Below are 26,425 nucleotides of genomic sequence, written 5' to 3' on the forward strand. Positions count from 1 at the left end.
TGCTGGGAGAACCAGGACTACTCTCAGTCCAAAAATAGACTCGGGGAATTTTTAGACTTGCCTCAGCACAGGCCTCTAGCTATCCTTCCTGTTCTGGAAATTGTAGATGATGTCTTCTTGGAATCCAGCCTCACCCCTGATACTTTGCTCCAGCTCCCAGGAAACCTGATCGGTACTATAGAGTACCTGACTCTCACAAATTCCTCTTTAAGAATCCTGCTGCGGATCCAGAGACCATTTCCCAGGGACCTAAAGGCATTAAGGCTACAATGGCCAAAAATCCTACCCCTTTGGTCAGGGATTCTAGGGCTTTAGACAGCTGGGGTAAGAAGGTATAGACTTCAGCTACTCTTGCCATCAGGGCTTTAAATTGCCAGTTTCATATGTTAAAGTATCAGCAACATATTATGGAACTAATTAAACAGAAAATTATGTTGATTCCTGATTGTGCAGAACATAAAGATTTACAAAAGTTAATGCATTCGGCTAACCAAGCTGGAAAACATACTTTGCAATGTGTTTTTTATGCCTTAGAAGCATCTTGCATGGCTGCTGTCACTGGGTCTGTTCTTAGAAAACATGCTTGGCTTAAGGAACAAAACTTGCCAGACCATGTCAAAGCAAAATTACTAGATGCACCATTAAACCAAGAGCATCTATTTGGCAATAAAGCAGAAGTCCTCAAAAGGATAGAGGAAAAAGCTAAATCTATGCAAACTGTTAAAGATTTCATACAAGTACAGCCACCTAGATTCATTAGGCACTGGCCTTCAAAAAACTGATCTTTTCCAGTCCCTCCCAGACCTTCTCAGTCCAAACGCAGAGGCAGCTGACCACCAAGACTACCGTCTCAGGGTATGCACAGATCTAAGCAATGGAGTGCACCCACATCCAAAACAGGGAGTAGTAAGCTGCCATCCTATGGTAAAATCTCACAATGACTTATCCTTAACTCTTCTAAGCCTTGCCCAAGTACTTGCACCTTTAGGAGGGAAACTTGCCCTGCATGCCAAAATCTGGGAGTACATTACCTAGGACAGATGGGCCTTAAACATTGTTTCCCAGGGATACAGATTCCACTTCCACTCACTCCCAACCCCAAGCGGATGGCCAGACCTCGCCCCAAACCAATGGACAGAGGCCCAAAAGCAAGTACTTTCTCGTCAGTATCAAGGCTATTCAACTGGTCCCAGCAGAACATTGGCACATGGGCTTTTCTCCTAACTGTATTGCTGGTAGCCCAGGAGCTGGAGAAGCATTGATGTAGAAGAGATTGCCGTGGCAGCTGCCTACTTTGTTCAGTAAGTGTGTTGGGGGTGAATCAGGTTTGTTTTATGGTTGGATATTTAGGTTCCGTGACAAAGTCTGAATGATGACTGCTGTTCCAGGCGCAAACAAGTGCTTTTCTGGAAAGGACTACTGTAGGGACATAGTCTCTGTGGAATATATGTGGAAGTATGCATGCCTGTCACATGGACATACTGCTGTTACTCCACTGTTTTGTTCTTTCCAAGTGCAGACTTGCCAAAGCCCTTTATTCTGTAGAGAACTCTGTATGGTGGCCTGATGTCATGTTTTTTTTTTTTTTTTTTTTTGAGATGTGTAGTGGGAGATGTTCCAGGGTTAACAATCTTAGGGAACCCTAGAGATCAATGGACAGAGCAAAGGGCTTAGTGGGCATCATGCCTGATTGATAGAAGCCACCTGCAAATATATGTGCTAAGCTGTATGACTACATAAAATAAATATAACAAAATTATAGGTAGTGCTTACCTATTGTGGTTGAATTTTTTTAAGTGGTTTCATATAAGATTTACATTTTTGGTGGCAAATAGATAAATTGTTGCACCGATCTCCTGATGATGAAACTTCTAAATCCTTTATATTCATGTTATCCTAAAGTTTATAGGTGCTGAGTTGCTATTTTTTGTAATCTGTATATTTAACCAGTATATATTATTTTGAAACCGTTGGAATTATTTTGCATATGGCATGCCACATGTCACGGTTGCCCTCTTTTGTCTGTAAACTAAATTAACTTGCTGTTTATTTTTAGAGTGCAATAGTTAGTCAGTTCTTCCCAACACTCCTGCTGTGGTCCTTCTCTGCATTACTGCCAACCATTGTATATTATTCAACACTGCTGGAGCGACACTGGACAAAGTAAGTAGATGTATTTTTGTGTTTATACTGACTGATGGTCTACATTGTGTTACTGTATTTGATAGGAGGAATAAAATATTTAGTGGGATGGAAAAAAGATAGCACTCTTTGCTAACGGGTGTTTAGGAACCTTAATACTGTTTAAATATCTTTTTTTAACATGCGTTTATGTTGCTACATGATCATATCTTTGTTTTCTTCAATTCCGTTCTTTCACCAGCAAGTTGTAATCCCATTTCCTTTAAGAATGAAGTCTGTTGCCTTCTCTGTGCTTTGCATTTGTTGTGAAGGGAATCTAAGAAGATGCAATGCGCAGCATTTTCCGTAAAACATTCCAAGCCAGGATGAATTGTCTGGAACATTCCTTCATTGCTTTCCTTACTTATTTTATCCAGCTGTACTCCACTCTAACTTAGAGGAGCAGACAGCATTTGTACACACACAAGATGGATTCATTTATTATACTGATCATTTTTTTCATTAAAAACTGTAATCATCAAATATTAAACAAAGGAGTTGAGTTGATGACTAGACAGTGCCCCCTCCCACACAAACCGTAAATATTTGTGTTATGTACAGTTGCCCCTTCTGTTATCCTTAACTTTAGTCTTTAAAGGATTCCATATAAGAAGCAATAAAACATTATCGATGCTATTCAGCGTGTACAATTAGCATGAGCATACGTCAGAATGGCAATTAGTTTATAAAGCTTAGCAATGAATAAAAAGTTGCTTTAACGAAAAAGGAGATGACTATCTCAAGATAAGTAAGTTACTTTAAATAGGAGATGACTATCTCAAGATAAGTAAGTTACTTTAAATAGGAGATGACTATCTCAAGATAAGTAAGTTACTTTAAATAGGAGATGACTATCTCAAGATAAGTAAGTTACTTTAAATAGGAGATGACTATCTCAAGATAAGTAAGTTACTTTAAATAGGAGATGACTATCTCAAGATGAGTAAGTGTGTGGTTCTGAAAAGGGCATACTACTGTTTTTTTTTTTCCTTCCATGTCTTTTCACACTTAAGAAAAGCAATGTAGCATTCAGTGTTAATCCTCCATAACTTGTAAAGGGAAAACTTTGTAGCTTGTTTTCTTCAGCATTTAAAGATTCTCTTCACAGGAGACTAGCTGAACGTCATCACATTGTGCTGATTCCTAGCATACAGGGGTATCTGGGTGCCTTACATTTTGCTGAAATACAATTTCTTCATAGCAGCAAATCCATTGAATGTTGCTTTCTCTAGCACAAACGCTGATGTTTCATTTTTCCTGCCTGCCTGTCGCATAGGAAAGTTGGGTCCCCTGCTCCTATTAACTTATTTAGTGTCACAGTTACCCATCTTGGTGCTATTTTCAGTTTCTTGGGTTTTTGGAATCGTTTTATGTGATTTCTCTCTTCATAAGATATTTATGGTAGCTTATGATGCAGTCAGCTGTTTGGTCTGTCATCTTTATGCAAAAGTTGTTAGACCAGCTGTGCCTTGCTGCTTACTGACTGGCCTGAGTGGGTCAGGAGAAAGTATTGCTCAGGAGGACTTTCAAAGGATGTACCTTTAAACATGGCTGCAACATTCATTGAAACTCATTACAAAAAAATCAGCATTGTATATTATTGGTAACAATTAAAATTGTAAAAACTGTTTTTGCAGGGTAAGAATCCCTGACTTTCCATTCTAAATATATCAATTCAGAGTTTGCACAATAGTTTGGGGGTATAAGGAGTTAATGATAAATGTCCTTACCCCCACTGTTCTGCAGTCTTGCTATTTATCATTGACACCATGGACAAATTTCATTGAAGCAGGGAATGGACAGAAAACACCGTACATTCCTGTTTTTGACCAGATTTTTGTCAATGCACAAAATGTCTTACCTTTTAAGAACTGTGGGCCATTACTAATTAATTGCTTAGGTGTTTTATTCTAGACTGGAAGAAATAAGGAAAAAAAAATGACCTAAGTGACTGCTGCCACCGTATTGCTATCTGTGCAAGGATTATTAAATTAATATTTCACAGGTTAAAGTTAGTTAATTGTACTAAATGTTTCCATTTAGAGCCATAGTCACGAGCCAGACTGTAGAGCTTGCACATGAATCTTGAATAAGCCAAATAAATAACCCCGCTAATGCTGTGATTTATTGATTTTAAATTCCAGTAAGTAATCAATGGGTTGTAGTCTCATTCTTGTTCTCTTCTAATATTTGTAATATATTTATTTTGGCAGCAAGAAAAAAGGAGTTGGCCGTCTGTCATACTGAGCATGCCATGCCTACTTTACCGAGATCACATTTTCTGACTTGACAGTGGTGAAAATTTGTTTTGTGAAAATCATATTTATTGATCTTGAAATATCACTACAAACACAAAATGTATACATTTATTAAAAAGAATAACATTTAAAAGCCATAATCTTCATACAAGTTAATTATTTATTTCTTGCCAGCCTGTCATCTTGTTACTTCATTCTTCAGTGTACTACAACACACTACATTTCCATTCTATTAACTTCAGCTCCAGGACATTTATTTATGAAGTATTAAATGTGATAAATACTAATTTATGTACAAACAAAATGGCAAACTATGGCAAAGCTCAGTCAACAGACAAAATGAATATCAAAATAAAAGAACAGCACCGAGTGCTGTGGCAAAAAATATTTTTTAAAACTGAACCTGAAGATGCTTGAATGAAAACACGTTTGTTGTTTTTATCTAATATATGTTTATATTTTCTGTTGTGGCACTCAGTCCTGTCCTTTTATTTTAATGTGCTAATTTATTTAGCCAGTTGCTTCTTTAACCCATACCTGCAGGAGTAAATGAATGCATCTTACCAGAGACAATTATGAATTGTCTTTTTTACACTGTCCAATTACTTCATTTGGGTCTTTCGATGTCTAGAAGTTACTACCATAAATTATACTTTGCAGAACTTTTTCCTGAGACTTACAGATACTCTTCTCAGCTTCAGTTTGACTGCAGTTCAGTCTACAACAGCTTACTCTTCCGAACTGTCAGCTGTATGTCATATGTTATTTTCCATGTGAGATAAGTTATTTCCTCTTAAAAAGATTAGGCATCAAGGAAAACTCACTGTGTGTCTAACCACAGAACTGAAAAAGTCATAAAAGTCAAAGAAAGCTTGGAGATTCTGGAAGACCAACTCAGCTAATGAAAATAGACTTGCAGTTCCAAAGATTGTATAGAAAAGAAGGGATGACAACTAGCACTCTGGAAACCAGTAACATTAGGGAAATTCAACAGAAACATCTTGGCTATCCTAAACATTTCTAACAAACTGTTCAACACATTCCTGTTGAACTCTTCCCCAAGTAAAGTGAATATTACTTCTCTTGATACTAACATGTTAAACAGTATCAGATGTAACTATTTATTCACTCCCTTATATAAGTATCTGCAGTGCCTTCCCTTCTTTTTGTTTGAAGAAAATAAGCCATTGCAAGTCCAAATTCTCTTAGACATGATGCACTGTAACTGTAACCAGGAATTTCACACAACTTGCACCAAAAAACTTAAAACTAGGAAGTCATATAGTGAACACTCCACTCACTCACGTTTGGCACCCAAATTGTTTTAAGCATGAGAGTACAGTTGTGTAAAATCTTACCATAACAGTAGATACCCTTGTCTTCACTGTTGCAGTATTCATTACAGAACATATGTCCTGCCCTGGGCAGCCTGTCCCTCAGCCAGAATAAATAAGCTTAAAAGAGAGCTTGTTTGGGCTGGTCACATTTATGCTCCCTGCATAGAACATAGGGCATAAAAGGGACATATGGATACAGCTACCTAGAACTGAATTGTCCCAGAAGAGAAGTCATCACAGGACACTAAGGAGTCCATGCACATCCAGAAGGAAAAAAGGCAGAATAAACAAGAGGAAGTTTGAGGGCAGGAGCAAATACTGTAACACTGAAGAGAAGGACATCTACTGTTACGGTAAGATTTTAGCTAACTGTACAATGTCCTTCTATATCACTGTTGCAATATTCATTACAGAGTGGAGAGTAAGAAAGGTCATGAAACAGAATGGGAAGTGGAAGGCTGAGAAGAGCCCTTAAACCCACATAAAATGGTTTCAGCAAAACCTGCTGTGGCCCTAGAAACCATATCCAATGTATGCTTAGTAATGGTATACACTGAAGACCAAGTAGCAACTTCAAGGATGGAACTGGTATTCAACCCCTTGAAGAAGGCACCAGAAGAGGCACCAGCCGTAGTGGAATGAGCTCTAACAGAAGCAGATAGAGATTTGCCGTGAAAAGAATAACAAAAAGGTGATGGCCTTAGATATCCAGGAAGAGATCATTTGCTTAAATATACCCAAACCCAAAAATCTGGGATGAAAGGAAACAAAAAGCTGATCAGACTTATGAAGAGTCCTAGTTTTGTCCAAATAGTACCTCAGTTGTCTGTGCAAATCCAAGGTATGCAGGACCCTGTCAGTAGCACACTGAGGAGAAGGGAAAAAGGAAGGGAGTTGTACTGACTGATTCAAAGACAACTCATAGACTACCTTGGGCATAAAAGAATGGTTACTACTAAGGGACACCCTGTCCCTACGAAAAAAAAACAAAAAAGGAGGCATGGCTATAAGGGCCTGGAGCCCAGAAGCCCTCTGAGAAGAAGTAAGAGCGAGTTACAAAACAGTCTTCCAGGTACAGTGTTGCAAAGAAGCAGAATCTGCAGCCACAAAAGGAGTCTTTAGTCATTTTTTCCAAAGCAAAACTAAGGTCCCAGGGAGGAGGAATAGGCTTTCCTGGAGGTCTAGTATGTAGGGCGATTTTAAGAAATTGCTTGATCTCAAAACAAGAAGTCAAAGGAGGATTCAAGAATGGACAAGCAGAAATGACTGACAAATGGGCCTTCACAGAATAGGCCAAGCTACAGTGGAGCAACTCACACAAATAAGAGAGGACCAGAGGGACCTCCACTGAAAAAGGGTCCTGATTACGAGCATGGCACCAGACCAAAAATCTCTTCCATTTGGACATAAAGATTTTCTGGTGAGGGTTTCCTTGCTTCCTGTAAAACCCTGAGTACATCCTCAGAAAAGGGGTGCCTGAAAGAGATCAAAACCCTGTAACCCACAATGTCAGTTGCAGAGTGGGCAGGTAGGAATGGATGAGACCTCTTGTCTTGTTTGAGGAGATCCAACTGGTGAGGTAACTTGTGATGATATCCCCTGGCTAGATACATTAATAGGAGGAACCAGTGCTGTCTTGGTCACTAGCAAGATTTTTGTGGAGTCCAGCTGAATCTTCAGCAGGACTCTTGGCAGTAGAGGAGGAGGAGGGAAAGCATAAAGAAACCTCCCCTTCCAAGGAAAGGAAAAGACATGTCTTCCAGGCCAGATGACATGGCACTGTTGAACAGAAGAGAAGAATCTGCCTGTTCGAAGGGGAATCAGTAAGATATAACTGAGGAATACTCCACCGATGGACAGTGCTCAGAAACAAATCTCTATGAAGCATCCATTCTTGAGCCTGTGTTTTGGACCTGCCCAGAGATTGTGCTCTGAAAGAATGTATACTGCCTGAAGAGTTAACTGATGACCGAGAGCCACTTCCCAAGCCTGAAGTGCCATTCTGCAGAGGAGGTAAGATTTCATGCCCCCTGTTTGTTGACGTACCACATCACTATAGTGTTTGTGTACACTTTCAAGGGGCCTGGAGAGAACATGGGGTGAAAAGTGTGAAGGGCCAGAATGAGCCCTTATCTCTTTGATGTTGATATGGTCTGACTTCTGATGGGGAAGCCAAAGACTCTGAACTTTCAGGTTACCAAGAGATGCCCTCCACCCCATGTTCAAGGCATTGGTGACCAACTCTTGAGAAGGGACTGGAGGTTGCGAGTGACCTGTGGAATCCTTCATTCAAATTCCTTCTTGAGACAGGGAAAGAGAGGTACACTGAAATTCAGAGAGTGACAATGCTGCAAACCTATTTGAGGTACCTTTGAAGCTTCCGTGTTTGCACTCTAAAGAACAAATGAAACCTTTACACTAAAAGTTCGGAAATCCAAAAAGCAATATGCAAGAAAACAAAAATATCCAAACCACTATGCTGTAGAAATTGATGTTTATTAAACCACAGTGTAAGCACTTTGAGGTTAACAACCCTTCTTCAGACAGCTTACAAATCACTAAAACAGCTATTTAAAATACTCAGTAACCAATCAAATTCAATAGTAAACCATCCTCATTTTTAGGGTGGGTTTGATCGGAATAACACCATTCATGCCTGGGGCTCTATCAGCACCCAATTCTACAATCCACTTAGTTTCATAATATTCTGTTAAGTTGCTCAAATCACCCCCTCTTCTAGACATTCTGGTAGTCTGGAGTGCCATAAAATCAAATGCGTGTCCATTATTGTTACTGATGTGTTGCTATAAGGCATTATGGGTGTTCCCTAAACGTATTGCCGACATATGTTGTAGTATTCGATTCTTAAGCTTACAGTTGGTTTTCCCCATGTAGAATGAATGACCATCTTTACACTGAGCCAAATATATGACATCAGTAGTATGACAGTCTGTGTACTGTGCCAAAGAATATTCTTTCTTGGTAACTGGGCATCAGTGACCAGCTCTTGAGGAGGGACTGGAGGTTGAGAGTGAACTCTGGAATCCACCACTCAAATTCCTTCTTGAGACAGGGAAAGAGAGGTACACTGAAATTCAGAGGGTGACAATGCTGCATCCAAACTGACTTGAGGTACAATTGAAGCTTCCGTGTTTGCAGTCTGGCAAAAGGAAACATCAGAATAGAAGAGGCCATGAATCCCAGGGCTAGAAGAAACTCCCTCACTGGCATGGCAGTCAGAGGAAGAAGAAAACTGAAAGAAGACTGCCAATGACAATACCTTTGGAGGCAGAATAGAGGCCAACATTGGCACCATCTGAATCCTGTATCCCAGATACACATGATCCTGAGAGAGTCAGGACTGACTTTTGGAAGTTGATAGTAAACCCCAGACTTTGAAGAAAGATGATGAACTGCAGATCCTGCAACAATCGACTGGGAGAAAGGTGCCTGAAGCAACAGATCATCTAGATAAGGAAAACCTGAATGCCTTGGAGCCTGCAGAAGGCAATCACAGTAGCTAGGCATTTTGTGAATACCCATGGGGTAGTAGAGAGGCCAAAGGGCAAAGCAGAGAACTGAAAATGAGAGGAAGAAGCACAGAAACATAAAAACTTCCTGAAGAAAGGGTGAATATGGATATGAAGGTAAGCATCTTTCAGATCCAAGGACATCAGAAACGCCTGGGGTGATAAGAGGAAATGAAGCTTGAAGAGTAAGAATCCAGAAAAAGGGATATCAGAACAGGTGTTGAGCCAGGAGAGAGCCAAAATAGATCTCCAGTTGCCCTGCTTTTGAGGAACCAGGAACATCCTGGAGTAAAAAACCCTTCCCATTTGGGAAGGGGGAACAAGTTGAATGGTCCATTTGTTCAATGGAGACCCTAGAACTTCTGGAAAATGATGTTGTTCTAGAGGAAGTTGAGGAATCCCAGAAAAAGGAAGGAGAAATTTCTATACCATGAAGGTAACCCTGATGGATGATGGAAAAAGAATCCAAGAGTCCGAAGTGATGAGACGCCGATTTGGAATACAAAGGGAGAGCCTAAGGGACAAAGGAACCTGGTCTATCGTGGGGGAGATATCAGAAGCAGGCTTATCAGATAAAGAAGGCTTCTGAGCCACAGAAGTCTGAGAAGCCTCAACAGAGGGGGCCCTCCTCTCATCCTTCCTAACCTTAGATACCTTGCAGGGTTGCCTATGAAGAAGAGCAGACCTAGAAGGATAATTCCTCTGGAACTTAACGATAGGAGGGAGAAAAATATGGTCTTGAAGGGCTTTGTCTTTCTCCTGAAGAGACTTAAACATGTCAGCAGCAGTCCCAAAAAGATAAATATTATCCAAAGGAGCATCCAAAAACAAGGCCTTTTTGTCCTCCAGAAGAGACTGGAGACAAAGCCAAAAATAATGAGTCATGATGGACCCAAAAGCTGCAGCCCTAGAAGAGGCATCAGCAGCATTGTAGCTATACTTGATAGAGTGACTGGCCACTTGAGAAGCAGAACCTGAAAAAGTATAAGGCCGAATATTTGCCATCAGGAGGGCAGAAATAACTGTACAAGCCTGATCAATCAAGGCCAAGAGCATACTTCGTTTTGTGAGTCTGGTAATTAATAGCCCTAAAGGCCACAGTAGAAGCAGTGTAAACTTTCTTGCCAATCCTCTACATTGCCCTGCTATCCTTATCAGAAGGCAAAAGTTTAGAAGGTAAGAGACTGACAGCACAGCAGGATCAGCAGAAGGACACTTAAATAGAAAATAGACAATCCTCAGGAACCTTATAAAACCTCTCAGGTTTCTTAGGAGCAGGAGGCTGAGAATCAAAGACTTTGAATTAGCAATGAAGGTATCTAACAAGGCAGCCAACACAGGAGGAACTGCTGATGGCTTAGAAGTATCCAACTGAAGCAACTCTTAACTTCTCTGAATGTCAGACACTTGAAGAGCTCCACTTAAAGAATTCCATCATCCTAGCAATTGTCTCTCCAAAGTACAATTCCTTGAAAGGAGACTCGGGATTAATAGACTTCTCTTGATCAGAACCATAAGCCAAAGGTGAAGGCATCTGTGAAGAATAGAACAAAGACCCCTACCCAGACTGGGTATCCTTACCTGAGGAATCTCGATCCCTAAACAAGAAGGGGTAGATGTCCAAGGAGGAGTTGATACTGAAACCCCTTGAGGGGGTTTTAGGGCCAATAAAGTAGAGAAAAAGCCCAGAGTAAACTCTTGCTATTCAGTTTCAGAATCCATAGGACAGACTGAACCATGCTTCAGTTTTTGTCTTTTCTTAGAAGGGAGATCAGCCCTAACAAATACCAGAGGTTCAGACCATTGGTGAGATTCGAGAAGAAAACCCAGAATTTCCTCCTTGACCAGTATCTATGGAGTCCCTCTAGAACCCTCAGAGGTCATCAACTGTAGTTCCCCCCTCAACGTCTAGATCAGATGCCTGCAAAGCATCAGAGGACATGTGAAAAGATGGATCCATGCAGGGCTTTGGTGGGGTCACGGCAGAGAAATCCAATGTAAACACTCAACGACCTACACAACTATTGCCTGCTTCTAGAGGGACATCTGATGTAGGTTGGACAGCTAAAGAATCCAGCCAAGACTTCTTGACCACCCCCTTACCTAGTAGGAGTGTCTCTTGGTTAAAGGATTCCACCATGGTACCCTCGGCTAACTGTCTAAGCTGTTGATTCTCAAGGTAAATGGCCAGGGAAGACAAACTGCTTCTGAGTGTCTCTGACACAAATGCCTTATGGATACTACAAGAAGTATGGTCTTGGGAAGCACCCAAAAAAAGATACTGTTTGTGATTATTGTTATGGAATATCTGCATTCCATACTGTCATTTTCCCCTCTTGGATGACATGAACTGTAGGTAGTGATATTTATTTATTTTACATTTGTTTACGGGGCAAGTCCAACTGGGATAAAATGCATTTTCAGAGGAAGCCTGGGGAGAAAAACTCCACATATAGAAATTATACAACATGTATACAAGCAATTATACAAAATATATACAAGACATACAGTACACCAGAAATTATATTCTGTGCTATGCTGAGATTTGTATTATACAGTCATCTGATATAATTCCTTATTGTAATGTAGACATTGTGGTTTCTCAAAGTAATCTGAGGAAGGGTTTGTAGGGGGAAAATTGGATAGAATGAGGATGGAGATTATGTAGACATGAGAGGGAGAGCATAGATTATGAGGTGGTCAGGGAAGAAGAAAAATTATGACCAGAAACTATTAGAATTAGATAGCTTGAGCTGTACATGAGCAAAGCCAGATGTCATTAAGATAATTTTTAAGAATCTTTTTGAAATGGTTGGTATTTGCGTTGGTTTGGATGCTGTGAGGTAGTGAATTCTACCTTGTTGCTACATTATGAGAAATTAGTGAGTCCCCTGCCATATTAGTGGATTTGGACAATTGTAGCAGTTATTTATTTGTTGACTGAAAACTTCGATTTGTCTGGAGAATATTTAGAAGGGCAGGTTTTTTTCAGGTTGGTATAATAGTTTGTGCGCTAAGGTTAATTGGTTATAGGACAGAAGTTGTGGGAGTTCTAACCAGGAGAGTTTTTTTAAGGAGTGACGGTGATAATTGTGATGTGGGCAATCGGTTGCAAATTTAGCTATTTTATTGTAGCATGTTTCAAGTTTAATTAAATCTGTTTTTTTAAAGGTTGGTGAGAACTGGGGAGCCATACAGAAGTGTTGATAGAAGATGGGTTCTATTAATGACAACCCTAGAAGTGCCAGTTAGATACTTTTTATTTCTGCAAAGAGTATCCCTTTTTTGTGAACATTCTTAATTGTTTGTGCTATATATAAGGTCATATCTTAGATTATTTATTATTACTTTAGTAGTTTTGTTTGTGAATCGGCATTAATTTTAGTATTATTCCTAGTTCTGATGTAGAAAGTGCTTGGGGGGGGGGTGTTGTGGGTTGGAAGATCATGAGTTTTGTTTTATTGGGGTTGAGTATGAGCTGATAGAGAGCCATAGTTCAGTATCTGAGAATGATTTTTTGGTTGTATCATGGAGGTGTTACAGGTTATTAGCAGTGCATATAAGTGTTGTGTCATCTACATATTGTATAGTTTAAGTCAGTGGGGTAGCACTATGGAGGTTGTTTATAAAAATAGTGAAGAGTAGTGGCCTAAGAATTGAGCCTCGAGTTGTACTCCTAGTGTGATGAGAAAGGGGGGATAGGACATTAAGCCATTTTGCAGATTGTTGGCGGTCCTGTAAATATTTTCGGAACCATTGAAATGCAGAGGAGCTGAGGTTTGGTTTGAAGAGAATATTTAATAGTTTGGGATGGGGGACCATATCAGGGGCTTTCGATATGTCTAGAAAGACTGCAGAAACTATTTTATCATTGTCTCTGAGTTGTTTGATGGTGTTGGTGAAACTGAGGAGTGCAGTTGTCGTGCTATATAAGGCCTAAAACATTGTTGACACGTTGCTAGCATATTGTTGAAGGTAAGATAATGAATCATTTGGGGTGGATACATCATTCGAGGAGTTTAGACAGTGGGGAGAGAATGGCGATTGGTCTGTAGTTGTTCAGCTCTGTGGAATTTCTGCCTTTGTGTAAGAGGATAATGTGTGTGATTTTCATAATGCTGGGACATGTTGTTCTGCTATGGATGTGTTAATAAGGATCAGCACTGGATGAAATATGTCTTTAACTGCTAGTTTTAAATATTTGGTTGGTAACTTGTCAACTGCTATTGAAGAGGGTTTGAATTTTTTGAGCAGTTTTTTAGTGGTATCTATGGGAACAGGCTGAATGGAGAAGTTGTGATGTCCGTGCACTAGCTCAGCAATCAAGGAGCCTCAATACTCACCAGTGAGGGGGCGTCCATATAGGGAAAGGATAATAAATACACACACAGTAAAGTACAGTTTCCTTTAAGAGCACACAGAGATCACAGTCAGTCTGGTGCTGGTTGCTCCCTTTCTCACCAAGTCCCCAGTAAGACTCCCCACTGGCACAGCTATAGGGTCCAGGTCTCAGCCTAGTGGGCAAGCTAAAACCTCCAGCACCCTCTCTGCCCAAGTGTTTGTGTCCCTGCCCAAATAGCTGACACACACTTTGAGAGAAGAGTTTATACAACCACACAGACACTCCTGGGGAAGGCTGGCACAGGTTGTCCAGCTGTGCCCCTTTTACCCAGACTATATGGTAGAAATCACTGCCACCACCCGGTTAATATTTATCAGCTATTCAAAGGCCCTTAAAAGGGTGTCCAATTATTATTGTGCAAGATTGTTATCCAAATGGTAAGTGCAACCTAACCGTCAAGACATATTTGGAGTGACTTGGTACAGTATCACTGTATACATGCAATGTACACTTAGAGCTTAAATTATCTCTACACAAAACAGCCACAGTCGAAAGGTTTAAAAATATTTAATAATAAATTAATAAAAATACAAGACAATACTTCTTACTACACAGTGATAGTCAAGAGTTCGGAGATCACAGAGAAATGTTTAAAATAATACCATAGAAAAGTTCTGACATCACAGAAAAACAATTAGTCTAATCTTCCTATTTTCTAGCTGTATCTGAGAGAAAACACAGTTTTAAAATTCTACTTGCATATGCTGGTGATGTTGGATGTTCTCGAGACAAATGCTCTCATTCTTTCTGTCCTTAAATTGATAATACAGTACCACTGATTTATTTCAGATGACATTATTTTCTGGTTCCCAGGCTAGCAGATTCTCAGAGGTTAATAGCCATTGATATTGCAACTGGTCAGGAAGCCAGAACAATAAAAGAATTTATACATGCAAATTTTAGCAATTAACTCTGGTCTCAAGGCAGTAGCCAGAATTCCTTCATCCAGACACATCGGCTCCAAGTTTTGACATCAAAGAATTGACTTACTAGCTTTGTTACAGCAGAGTGCGCTGTTGCCACATTTTTGCAGTTCCACATTTAATACCACTTCTTTCCCATTTAAGAGAACAAGCCTGTGGCATACATTAATATTTACATATGACAGAAATATCTACAAAAATTCTATCTGGCTAGGCTGGCAACCATCACCTGTCTTCATACATCTCCTCTCCCTGGAGAGCTCAAGCTAGTTTTTCAAGTGAGCCTTGAGAAACATTGCTTGAGAGGGTTAGGTCTATCTGAGTATACCTTACCCCAATGTTCGTGTTTCACTGTTGCAGTCATTACACTTGGGTTATCCTGCTGGCAGGCTACCCGCAGTTGGCCTGAATTGGCCGCCTCCGACTCCCACGTGGAGACAGCTAGGCCTCTGGATATTCAAGGTATTGGGACTTCGGAAACTAATCCCTCAGATGGGTCCGGAGCCGCTGAGCAGGCATCAGCTTCTGAGGGTGTTTTCAGACCTACACAGCTTTATATCAAGCCAACTTCAGCATCCAAAACAAAGACTAAAACAGTTTTAAAGGCAAGGAAACAAGTACAGCACTCTCCAGGACAGACATCCATGCCTAAGAAACAGATGCTCAAAATGGCCGAAGACCTAATTACTTTGATCAGGGGTTCCCATCCCCCTCCTGATAAGAGGCCTAGGCAAGACACTGAATATGATTCCTCTGATGAGGTTTCCATTTTCTCCGACTCCTCTTCAGAACAGGGAGGGATACTCTATTCCTCCCTATGACGATTCTGATGCTGAAGAATCTATTCCTTCAGCTTCTCCTCCTGTGGATTACTCATTTGGGGAAACCTTGCATACCATGAGGGAGCATTTCCACTGGGAGAGTCAAGATTATTCAGATTCTAAGAAAAGGCTCAGAGACTTTCTTTTACTACCTCAGCACAGACCTCTTGCTGTTCCTCCTGTTCTAGACATTGTAGATGATGTATTTTCAGAGTCCGGCCTGTCGCCCGACTCTTTACCTCCTGCACCTGTTAAGCCAGACAGATACTACAGTGTTCCAGATTGTCATAAATTTCTATATAAAAACCCTGCTGCTGACCCAGGAACGATTTCACAGGATCCCAAAGGAGTCAAGGCTGCTACTGCAAAAAACCCTGTCCCCTCAGATAGAGATTCTAGGGCACTGGACAGATGGGGGGAAAATGTTTACACTTCTGCTACCTTGGCTGTAAGGGCTTTAAATTATCAGTTTCATATGCTTAAATATCAGCAATATTTAATGTCTCTGTTAAAACAGAAAATGTTGACAAATTCTGAATGTGCTGAGAACAAGGGATTGCAGGATTTATTGCATGCAGCTGAACAAGTGGGAAAAACATATTTTGCAATGTGGTTATGATTCACTGGAGGTCTCTTGTAGGGCCGCTGTAACAGGCTCTGTCCGGCATGCTTGGTTAAAGGAACAGACTCTGCCTGATCATGTTAAAGCAAAATTATTGGATGCTCCATTACAGCATGATACTTTGTTTGGTGTTAAGGCAGAAGAGGTGTTGAAGAAAATGGAGGATAAAGCTAAATCTATGCAGACAGTGAAGGATTTCTTACAGGTGCAGCCACCCAGATTTAGCAGGAACTGGCCTTCTAAGAATTGGTCCTTTCCCGTGTCAGACAGGCCACAAAGAGGCAGATACAGATGCCCTTGAGGCAGACAACAGCCGCAGGGCTCATACAGGCCCAAACAGTGGAGTGCTTCCACCTCCAAAAGTGGAGAAGACAAATCACAGCCATGTAGGAAACGGTCCCAATGACTTCCCTCTGCCAATGCCAAACATTTATCTTTTGGCAGCACCCTTAGGGGGAAAGCTAGCACTTTTTCACAAAATTGGCACATGATTACCCAGGACAAATGGGTCTTAAATATAGTCTCTCAGGGCTACAGGTTCCACTTTCACACCCTTCCAAAGGTAAAAGGTATGCCAGACCTGCCACACAATCAATGGGCAGAGGCACAAAACCAAGTTTCATCTGTCATGGACATGACTGCTATTCAGCTAGTGACACAGCAAGAGCAGGGACAAGGATTTTACTCAAGACTTTTCTTAGTACCAAGAAAGGAGAAAGCATGGAGACCGATTCTGGACCTGTCTATTCTAAATACTTTTCTGGACGTTCCGAAATTCAAAATGTTGACTCAGCAACAGCTTCTACCCATGCTGGGCAAAAAGGCTTGGCTGGTAACTTTGGACCTCAGAGGCATACCTGCATGTCCCAATCAGACAATCTTGCAGAAGATACCTCAGATTTATAGCTGGCTCCAATGCACTACCAATTCTCTGCACTGCCTTTTGGCTTATCTACTGCGCCCAGGGTCTTCACAAAATGCCTGGCACCAGTAATTGCATTTTGTAGACAAAGAGGAATTCAAATATATCCCTACTTGGATGACTGCCTTATTCAAGCAGAGGCCAAAGACATTCTACTAAAGCATCTGGCGTTTCTAAAAAGATTACTAGTTTGCCTAGGGTACACAGTAAATGAAAATAAATCAAAACTAGTACCCTCTCAAGAGATAATATTCCTGGGTGCAAGCTTAAATACAACTGCCCAGATGGCTTATCTCACACCAGATAAACAAAGGCAACTGACTTCTTACTTTGAAAGCATGGCAACAAAGACCCAGTTATCTGCAAGAAAAATTCTGCAGGCTCTGGGCTACATGGCCTCCTGCATTCTGCTAATTCCATATGCAAGACTGCATATGAGGAAACTACAATGGTACCTTAAAAGTGTTTGGACTCAACATTGCCACAGCCTGGAATCATTATTTTCACTCATTCCCTGCCTGCAACAGGAGTTTTGATGGTGGGCACAGGCCTGTCACCACAACAAGGGACAGCCATTCACTTTACCCACAGCCAGGCAAACACTAACAACAGATGCATCAGATTATGCCTGGGGGGCCCACATGGTAGGAAGATGTATTCAGGGTACATGGCCCCCAAGCCAAAGGCATCTACACATCAATCAAAAAGAGATGCTAGCTGTACAAAATGCCCTGACAGCCTTCAAGGACCTACTTCATCCAGGACAGCTGCTGATAAAGATGGACAACACCACAGTCATGTGGAACATAAAGCTCCTCTGCAGACAAGCCATGATTTTGTGGAACACAGCATTGACTTACCAAGTACACCTGCAAGCACAATTCCTGCCAGGAAAAACAAATGCTCTGGCAGACGAACTAAGCAGAAACCTCATGGACCCTCACGAGTGGAAACTAGATCCACAAATCTTCAGCATGATAAGGAAATGGGGACGTCCAGACATAGATCTTTTTGCCTCCCCTCACAACTGCCAACTTCAGAGATTCTGCACAAGGACTTATCACAAACAAGCATGGAAAGTGGATGCTCTGTCATTCAGCTGGAACAAACTTACAGTATATGCCTTCCCTCCACTGCCTCTCCTCACCAAGGTACTCCTAAAGGTCAGACAAGAGAAGCCACAAATGATACTGATTGCCCCGGATTGCCACGCCAACACTGGTACCCAATCCTAAGGAGCTTTTCCCAAGGCCCAGCCTGGACATTGCCTCAAATTCCTCATTTTCTGAACTAACAAAACAATCAGATCCTGCACAGCCAACTCAGAACTCTAAATCTAGCTGCATGGCAGATACTGTAACCATTCAGAATACACCTCTCTCTAAAGCAGTTATGGATGTTATTTTGGAGGCCAGGAGGCCCAGCAACAGAAAATCTAATGCAGAAAAATGGATGAGATTATGTGCTTGGAACCAGGCACAAGGAATTGACCCACTTGTTCCAAATATTCCTCAGATTTTACAATATCTAACCAAGATGCTGGACAAAGGCCTATCCTTCTCATCAATTAAGATCCATGCCTCTGCCATTTCAGCTGATTACAATGCAGACCCACCTATTTTCTCATATCCATTGCTTAGGCAGTTCCTCAGGGGGGCCAAAAACATAAGACCACCAAGGAGAGCACCAATACCTGTATGGGACCTCAATTTTGTCTCGGAAAAACTCATACTGCCTCCTTTTGAGCCAGCCAATACAGCTCAGATAAAATTCTTATCATGGAAAACAGCTCTGCTCCTAGCAATAACTTCAGCAAGATGAGTCTCAGAGTTACAGCCATTAATGGCTGTGGAACCTTTTATTATCTTCCATCCGGACAGGGTTTCTCTAAGGACAAACCCAACATTTATGCCTAAGGTAGTGTCCAGTGTGGCTCTCAACCAAACCATTCATTTGCCTACTTTTTATCCAAACCCGCAGAATAAAGGGGAAAGACCTCTGCATTCTTTGGACATACACAGACAGCTATGCTTCTACTTGGACAAAACTAAAGCTTTCAGAAAGACTGAGCAACTTTTAGTGGCATATGCTGCAGGATCACAAGGAAAGGCTATCTCAAAGCAGACTATTTCAAAATGGATAGGACATTGCATTTGTTTCTGCTATTCACAACATGGCAAATCAGTGCCTAAGGGCATTAGACCACATTCTACCAGGGCAGCAGCCACCTCAGCAGCCTTCCTCGGAGGAGTACCAACCAAGGATATTTGGAGGCTGCAACTTGGACTTCAGTGCACACTTTTACTAAGCACTACCACTTGCCTCTTTACTCTAAATCCAGAGCAGGCTTTGCCACTGCAGTCTTGCAGGGCCTTATAGCCACTCCTAATTCTATTTAGACCCAGCCGCCCAACCTCAGCTTTGGGATTCAACCCAAGTGTAATGACTGCAACAGTGAAACACGATGAGCATAGTACAGTTGTGTACCTACCATAAATGTAGATGTTCGTGTGTATTCACTGTTGCAGTCCAGGTTACCCACCCACCGTCCCCCTTTCTTTGCTGGGACTTATCTGTACTTCTCTATCCTATACAACCTATGTGGTGTATTTGCTTGTAGATGAAGATATTGCTTATTTTAGTGCATGCTGTTATAAGCAATGTTTTTTAGCCTACCCTTTTGGGGGCACCTGACATCTGGGGCAAGAAAAACTGAAGAAAATGGCATCGGCTGCATCTTTTATACCCCTGGCCCACTGACGTCAGGGAAGAGGCGACAGCAACCGACGCCGGACCAAGACTTTGGAATTCAGGCCGACTGCGGGTAGCCTGCCAGCAGGATAACCCAAGTGTAATGACTGCAACAGTGAATACACTCTAACATCTACATTTATGGTAGGTACACAACTGTATACTACTAACCCTATAAGGGGCCTGCCTAATAGACTTTTGTGGTCCTGTATCCACCTGGTTCTGCACCAGGTGTGTGCACCCTGGTTTCCCAGTGAACATGTCCCCAAACTCTTGTAACACTACTCAGATTTCTCGAACCTGTGTAGGAGATAATTGCTGGGGCATTGCTACCCTTTCCACTGAGGTGTTAGTCCGAGCCTCACTGAGATCATCAGTCACCAGATCTCCCTCAGACTCCTCCTGCAATCCACTGCAAATGCTCAGCACAAGGGCCACACCCTATCATGGTAAGGTTTCATCATGTTAACATGGTGCAGTTTGTGCCCCTGGCTCCTGCCTAGTAGTTCCACCATGTAGTTAACATCACTTACCTTTCTTACCACCTTGTAGGGTCCCTCCCAAGCTGCTTACAGCTTGTTGTGTCTGACAGAAATGAGAACCATTATCAGCTGCCCCACAGCATACTCTCTAGCTCAAGCATTCCTGTCATACCACACCTTTTTCTGTTGTTGGGCTTCTGCCAGGTTCTCCTGGGCCAAACCCATGAGTTTCCTGAGTCTTGTCCTGAGGTTTAGGACATATGCCACAACAGAATCCTTGTGAGGTTCACACTCACCTTCCCACTCCTCTGGAATTAAATCTAGAGCTCCCCTCACCCTATGCCCATACAGCAACTTAAAGGGTGAAAACCTGTGGATTCCTGAGGAATCTCTCTGTAAGCAAACAACAGATGGGGCAAGTATTTGTCACACTCCCTCTTAAACTGGTCTGCAAATGCCCGTAGCATGGACTTGATTTTAGAGTTTAACCTCTCAACAAGACCATTAATGTGGGGATGGTAGGGGGTTGTCTTCAGGTGCTTCACCCCACAGTACTTCCACTGACAAGCGAGCAGGTCTGACATGAAATTGGCACCTCTGTCAGTCAGTATTTCTTTTGGGAAACCTACCCTGCTGAAAGTCTCTAACAAAGCATTTGCCACCTTTTCTGCCCCAATGGAGGACAGAGTCACTGCCTCATGGTATCATGTAGCATAATCCACATCCGCATATACTTTTTCCCTGTGGAACTTTGGGGTACTCAGAGGCCCTACAATATCCATAGCTACCCTCTGAAATGGCTCCTAAATCACAGAAAAAGGCATCAAAGGAGCACTCACCTTGTCTCCTGCCTTACCTACCTTTTGACACCGCTCACAGCTCCTGCAGTACCCTGTTAAATGTCTGGAAATTCCAGGCTAATAGAAGTTCTGCATAATGCGTCTCTTTGTATGTTTTATGCCCATATGACCTGCAAATGGAATATCATGGGCTATGGCTACAAGTGCTGGACGGTAGGCTCTAGGCACTGCCAGCTGCTCTACTCTTTCACCTTGGAGCCCTCCCTCAGGGATCCACTCTCTATACAGTAACCCTTTGTCCCAGTATACAGATTCCCCCTTCCCTTTAGAATTATGTGCCTCACTAGCTACCTGCCTCAGGCCTTGCAATGTAGGGCCTGAGAGCTGAGCCTGTCTCAACTGTCTTTGTAACCATTCCCAGCTCCCCTTCCACAGGAAGTCTGGCATCCTCTGACATTGGTGCCTCAATTTCAGCCTGGGTACTACTACTCACCTCTACCTTTGCAGTCACTCTGTCCAAGGGAACATCAATACCCCCAAGCAGCTGTGGCTCACCTTCAGTTTCACTGCTGCAGAGTAGCTCCCTCCCTGAAATAACCACCTCACCAGTCCTGGCTGCAAGTATGCAGTCTGTCTGGGTCTCCCCCAGGTTACCATACCCACATGCTTGTCTCTTAGCCTGATTGCATGTAACTGCATAAGCACATGGTACTGCCTCATCCAAATCCTTCACTATCAGGACATCTGCAGGATGGTTGTTAGGTACCCCTGTTGTCTCAAGGCAAACTAATATTGCCATTTTGTCTTTCCCACTGTATGACTCTTTCACCTGTTGTACCCCACCTTGCCTCCGTGGACATCTGTATACCACATGGCCCCACTGGTTGCATTCAAATCATTTAACCCTAGGTCCTCAAAGTGTAAATGGAATAGTGGCTTCCCCTGCTACTGCCAGATTCTGTTGGGGCACTCTGTGCTGCTCACCATGGATTCCTTTAGACCCATGAGCAGTACCGGGGGTCCCTTTCCTGTGCAGGGATGCCCTGCTTGCTAGGTATAGGTCTCCCTTCTTCCCCAACTCATCTGAAGTAACACATTGTCTATCAGCTAACCAGATCCTCATGTCCTCAGGCCAAATGCTAAGGGCTTGTTCCCTCACCAAAAGGTCTGTCAGCCCTTCAAAAGTGGTGACCTGACATCCACTCACCCACCTATGAAAATAAGTGCTCAGTTCAACAACATATTCACACACACTTTCATCTTCCTTGCGTTTATGCTCACAAAACGTTTTCCTATATGTTTCAGTGTTAACTTAAAACATTCTAACAAGTGATTTTTAACAGCAGTATAATCAAAATATTCACAATCAGCAAGTTTAGACAACATTACAGCTTTACCATGGAGTAAGGGGGTCAGGAACCACACCCAGAGCCTTTGGTCAGCATCATACTGTTTACATACCCTCTCAACCATATACATGAACTATCAAAATTATCCACTTCTTTAAGCTGCAGAAGAAATTTACTGACCTTTTGTGCTTCTGGGGTCCAGTTACTTCTTTCCTCATTACTTCCATAACTCTGGTGAAGAGTCAGCATCTCCTTCTCATGCTGCCTCTCTTTTTCCTCAGCTTCCAGGTGTAGCAATTTCTCAGATGGATTTTTAAGTCCTCTGCAAAAAGGTTGAGCTGTCCATTCCCGGAGTGTGGTACTTCTCCACTGCCAGTCTGACCGTCCTCCTGGTTGCTGTTTACTGATTCAGCCGTGACCAAAGTTGTAATCATGTCTGCCTTAGTCAGGATTCCATGCACCAGTCCCCTAGCCTGGCACATCTCAGTCAGCTGGCTTCTTTGCAGCTTTCTGTACTCCTCTGCTGATATGCTGCCTGCTTTCCCTGACTGACTTAAGTTAATAAAAAGAAATGAAACCATTGTGATCTGAACTCTTGAGTATTCACTGCGTGGTTGATTTAGAGTACAAAATACCTTCAGTGATCACTGTACACAACTACAGGAATTCATTCTGCCCACACCACTACAAGCCAATTAGTATTTGCCAACCAATTAATATGTGGTGTGGATATCCCACCACTATCAAACAATATGTGATGCCCGTGCACCGGCCCAGCAATCAAGGAGCCTCAATCCTCACCACTAACACCAGTGAGGAGTGTCCATATAGGGAAATGATAATAAATACACACACAGTAAAGTACAATTTCCCTTAAGAGCACACAGAGATCACAGTCAGTCTGGGGCTGGTTGCTCCCTTTATCGCCAGGTCCCCAATAAGACTCCCCACTGGCACAGCTATAGGATCCAGATCTCAGCCTAGTGGGCATGCTAAAACCTCCAGCACCCTCCCTGTCCAACCAGTGCTTCGTGTCCCTACCCAAATAGCTGAGACGCGCACACTTTGAGATAAGAGTTTATACAACCACGCAGACACTCCTGGGGAAGGCTGGCACAGGTTGTCCAGCTGTGTCCCTTTTACCAGACTATATGGTAGACATCACTGCCACTACCCAGCTAATATTTATCGGCTACTCAAAGGCCCTTAAAAGGGTGTCCAGTTATTACTTTGCAATATTATTATCCAAATGGTAAGTGCAACCTAACAGTCAAGACTTGTTTGGAGTGACTTAGTACAGTATCACTATATACATGCAATGTACTCTTAGAGCTTAAATTATCTCTACACAAAACAGCCACAGTTGAAAGGTTTAAAAATATTTAATAATAATTAGTAAAAACGCAAGACAATACTTCTTACTACACAGTGCTAGTCAAGAGTTCAGAGATCACAGAGAAATACCGTACAAAAGTTATGACATCACAGAAAAACAAATCTAATCTTCTTATTTCCTAGCTGTATCTAAGAGAAACGGAGTTCTAAAATCCTACTTGCATATAGCTACAAGGCAGTGCTGGTGATGTTGGATGTTCTCAAGACAAATGCTCTAATGCTCTCATTCTTTCTGTCCTTAAATTGATAACAGTACCACTGATTCATTTTAGATTACATTATTTATTTCTAGTTCACAGGCTAGCAGAATCTCGGAGGTTAATAGCCCTTGATCTTGCAGCTGGTCAGGAAGTCAGAACAATAAAATAATTTATGCATGCAAATTCTAGCAATTAACTTTGGTCTCAAGACAGTAGCCAGAATTCCTTCATCTAGACCAAGTTTTGACATCAAAGAATTGACTTATTAGCTTTGTTACTGTAGAGTACACTGTTGTCACATTTTTGCAGTTCCGCATTTAACACCATTTCTTCCCATTTAAGAGAACAAGCCTGTGGCTTACATTAATATTTATAAATGACAGAATTATCTACAAAATTCTGTCTGGCTAGGCTGGCAGCCTTCACCTATCTTCACAGGAGCTATAGAGGTTTAGAAGCTAGTGATGGTTATGTGGAATTATTTTTAATTAATGATAGTACACTTTCAGTGAAGTATTGAATTCTTCTGCAAAGGTGGTAGGAGAGTGTAGTAAGTTGGGGGAAGGGGTAGTGGAATGCCCTGGGTGGAGAATGGCATTTATGGTATTCCAGAGTTTTTGGGGGTTATGCTGGTGTTTGTTACAGGTTATAGTAGAACTTAATGTTATCTAGGTTGATTTGGTGCATAGCCTTGTTTCTAATTTGCTGGAATGCTGTGAGGTTGATTTGGAGTTTACAGGTGAGCCATGTTTGCCAAGCTTTGTCTCTTTTCGTAAGGAGCATTCTGGTGTTTAGTTAGCCATGGTGTGTATGTGGCCTTAATATGAATTGACCTGGGGGAGCATTTGTTTAGGGGAGCATTTGTTTAGAGTTTCAAGGAAGGTACTATTGAAATAATCTACTGTAGCACCAAGGGGCAGGTCTTTTAGTAGAGACCAGTTACATTTTTTTAGGATATTGATTACACCTTGGGGGTTAAAGTTGTATTTTACAGTGGATTTTTGCAGAAGGTAGTGAGCTGTTTTTCTGAATAGATAGGTTGGCATATGGTCACTAAGGCTGTCAGGTAACAAGCCACTAATCTTATAATTCTGAGATTTGTTGATTAGTGTCCATCCAGTATAGATTGACGGTTGCATTTTTTATCTATCAGTGTAGGAGCTTGAATGAGTTGTGTGAAACCATAGAGGTTGATGTGATTGCTAGGGTTATGTGAATTACAAGTTGTCCAGTCTATATTAAAGTCACCCATAATGGTAGTTTCTTGGGCTATGGGATCTGATATAGACTGGATGAAGCATAGTGGAGATGCTCTTTCTAGTGGGACATAGGTAGCTATAATGGAAATTAAGTTGTTTTGGTTAAGTTGAAGTTTAGTAGGTAGGATTTCTATGTTTTCGAGGTCATCTATGATTAGCCTTTGTGGTAATAGTGTGAGACTGCTCTTTAATAAGATGGCTACCCCTCCACCTCTTTTTATCTTCCTGTTTGCTCTAATAATGTTGTAAATAGGTGGTGTAATTTCATTGTCAGTAATGTGTTTTTAAACAGTTTTCCATTAAAACAACAATATCAGGGTTATAATGGGGTAGGGTAGCATGCAATTCTTGAACTTTGTGGACTGTACTTCACAAGTTTAGATTTAGGATTAGTATTTTGGAGCCTTTTCATAAGAGATTGGTTATATCTTGTATTTGAGGGGGTGGTGAGGAGGTATTCTGGGGGCCTGAGTTTCGGTGAATGTCTCCACTTATAATAAGTTTGGTAGCTATGGTTACTTGTGTTTGGAAGAATGTTGATATATGCTTATGAAACTTAAAAAGGGGTACTTTTGGGGTTTGGTTTAATATGGTATAGTCTGTATGAGGTATGATGGAGTTCTGTTATATTTAAGATGGGTGGAGATATTAAGATAGAGTAGACAGTTAAGTATGGAGAAAAGGTAAATGTAGTTTTGTGAAAAGTGTAAGGGGAGACTATTTGTGAGTGATAGTTTAAGTGAGCAGCAGTTGTTAGCAGCGCTAGTAACATACAATGTATTGCTCGCATTTTGTAATGGTTAAAGGGTTGGGATTGGTTATAGGTTAAAGGGTTAATATATGTATGGTAATGGATGGGGGGGGTGTTAAGGTTAGTGTGGAAATGTGAGATATTGTATACTTGGAAATTGCATATGTGGTGATTGGTAGACAAGTGGGAGTGGTTAGGTTTAGAATAAATTCAAGTGATCTGGGGGCAGGAGGGAATGGGGGAAGGGTAGGGTAGGGGAGTGGAGTGAAGCCTGCGTGTAGCAGGCAGTACCAAGTTCTAGAACTGCAAAGTGAGGAACAGTCAGTCAGACTACCAGGTACTGTGGAAAGTATCAGTGCAGCTGACAGTTATATAGAGTAGAAATTCTTAGATAAATAGTAACCTTATGCCAGGAGTGAGTATGGAGTGGGAAAAATATGGG

General features: G+C 41.7%; 1 protein-coding gene across 1 annotated transcript in view; it reads left to right on the plus strand.

Annotated features, from left to right (window-relative positions):
* LOC122792423 (CSC1-like protein 1) overlaps window positions 1-26,425 on the plus strand; it is a 740,103-nt gene that overhangs the window by 501,729 nt on the left and 211,949 nt on the right. The window contains exon 9 of the mRNA XM_044060212.1: window positions 2,057-2,163. Coding sequence (XP_043916147.1) covers window positions 2,057-2,163 — 107 coding nt within the window. The remainder of the gene's footprint in view (window positions 1-2,056; window positions 2,164-26,425) is intronic.

Source organism: Protopterus annectens, chromosome 1.part2 (genome assembly GCF_019279795.1).
Source record: "Protopterus annectens isolate FY-2018-M chromosome 1.part2, PAN1.0, whole genome shotgun sequence".
Taxonomy (NCBI): Eukaryota; Metazoa; Chordata; order Ceratodontiformes; family Protopteridae; genus Protopterus; species Protopterus annectens.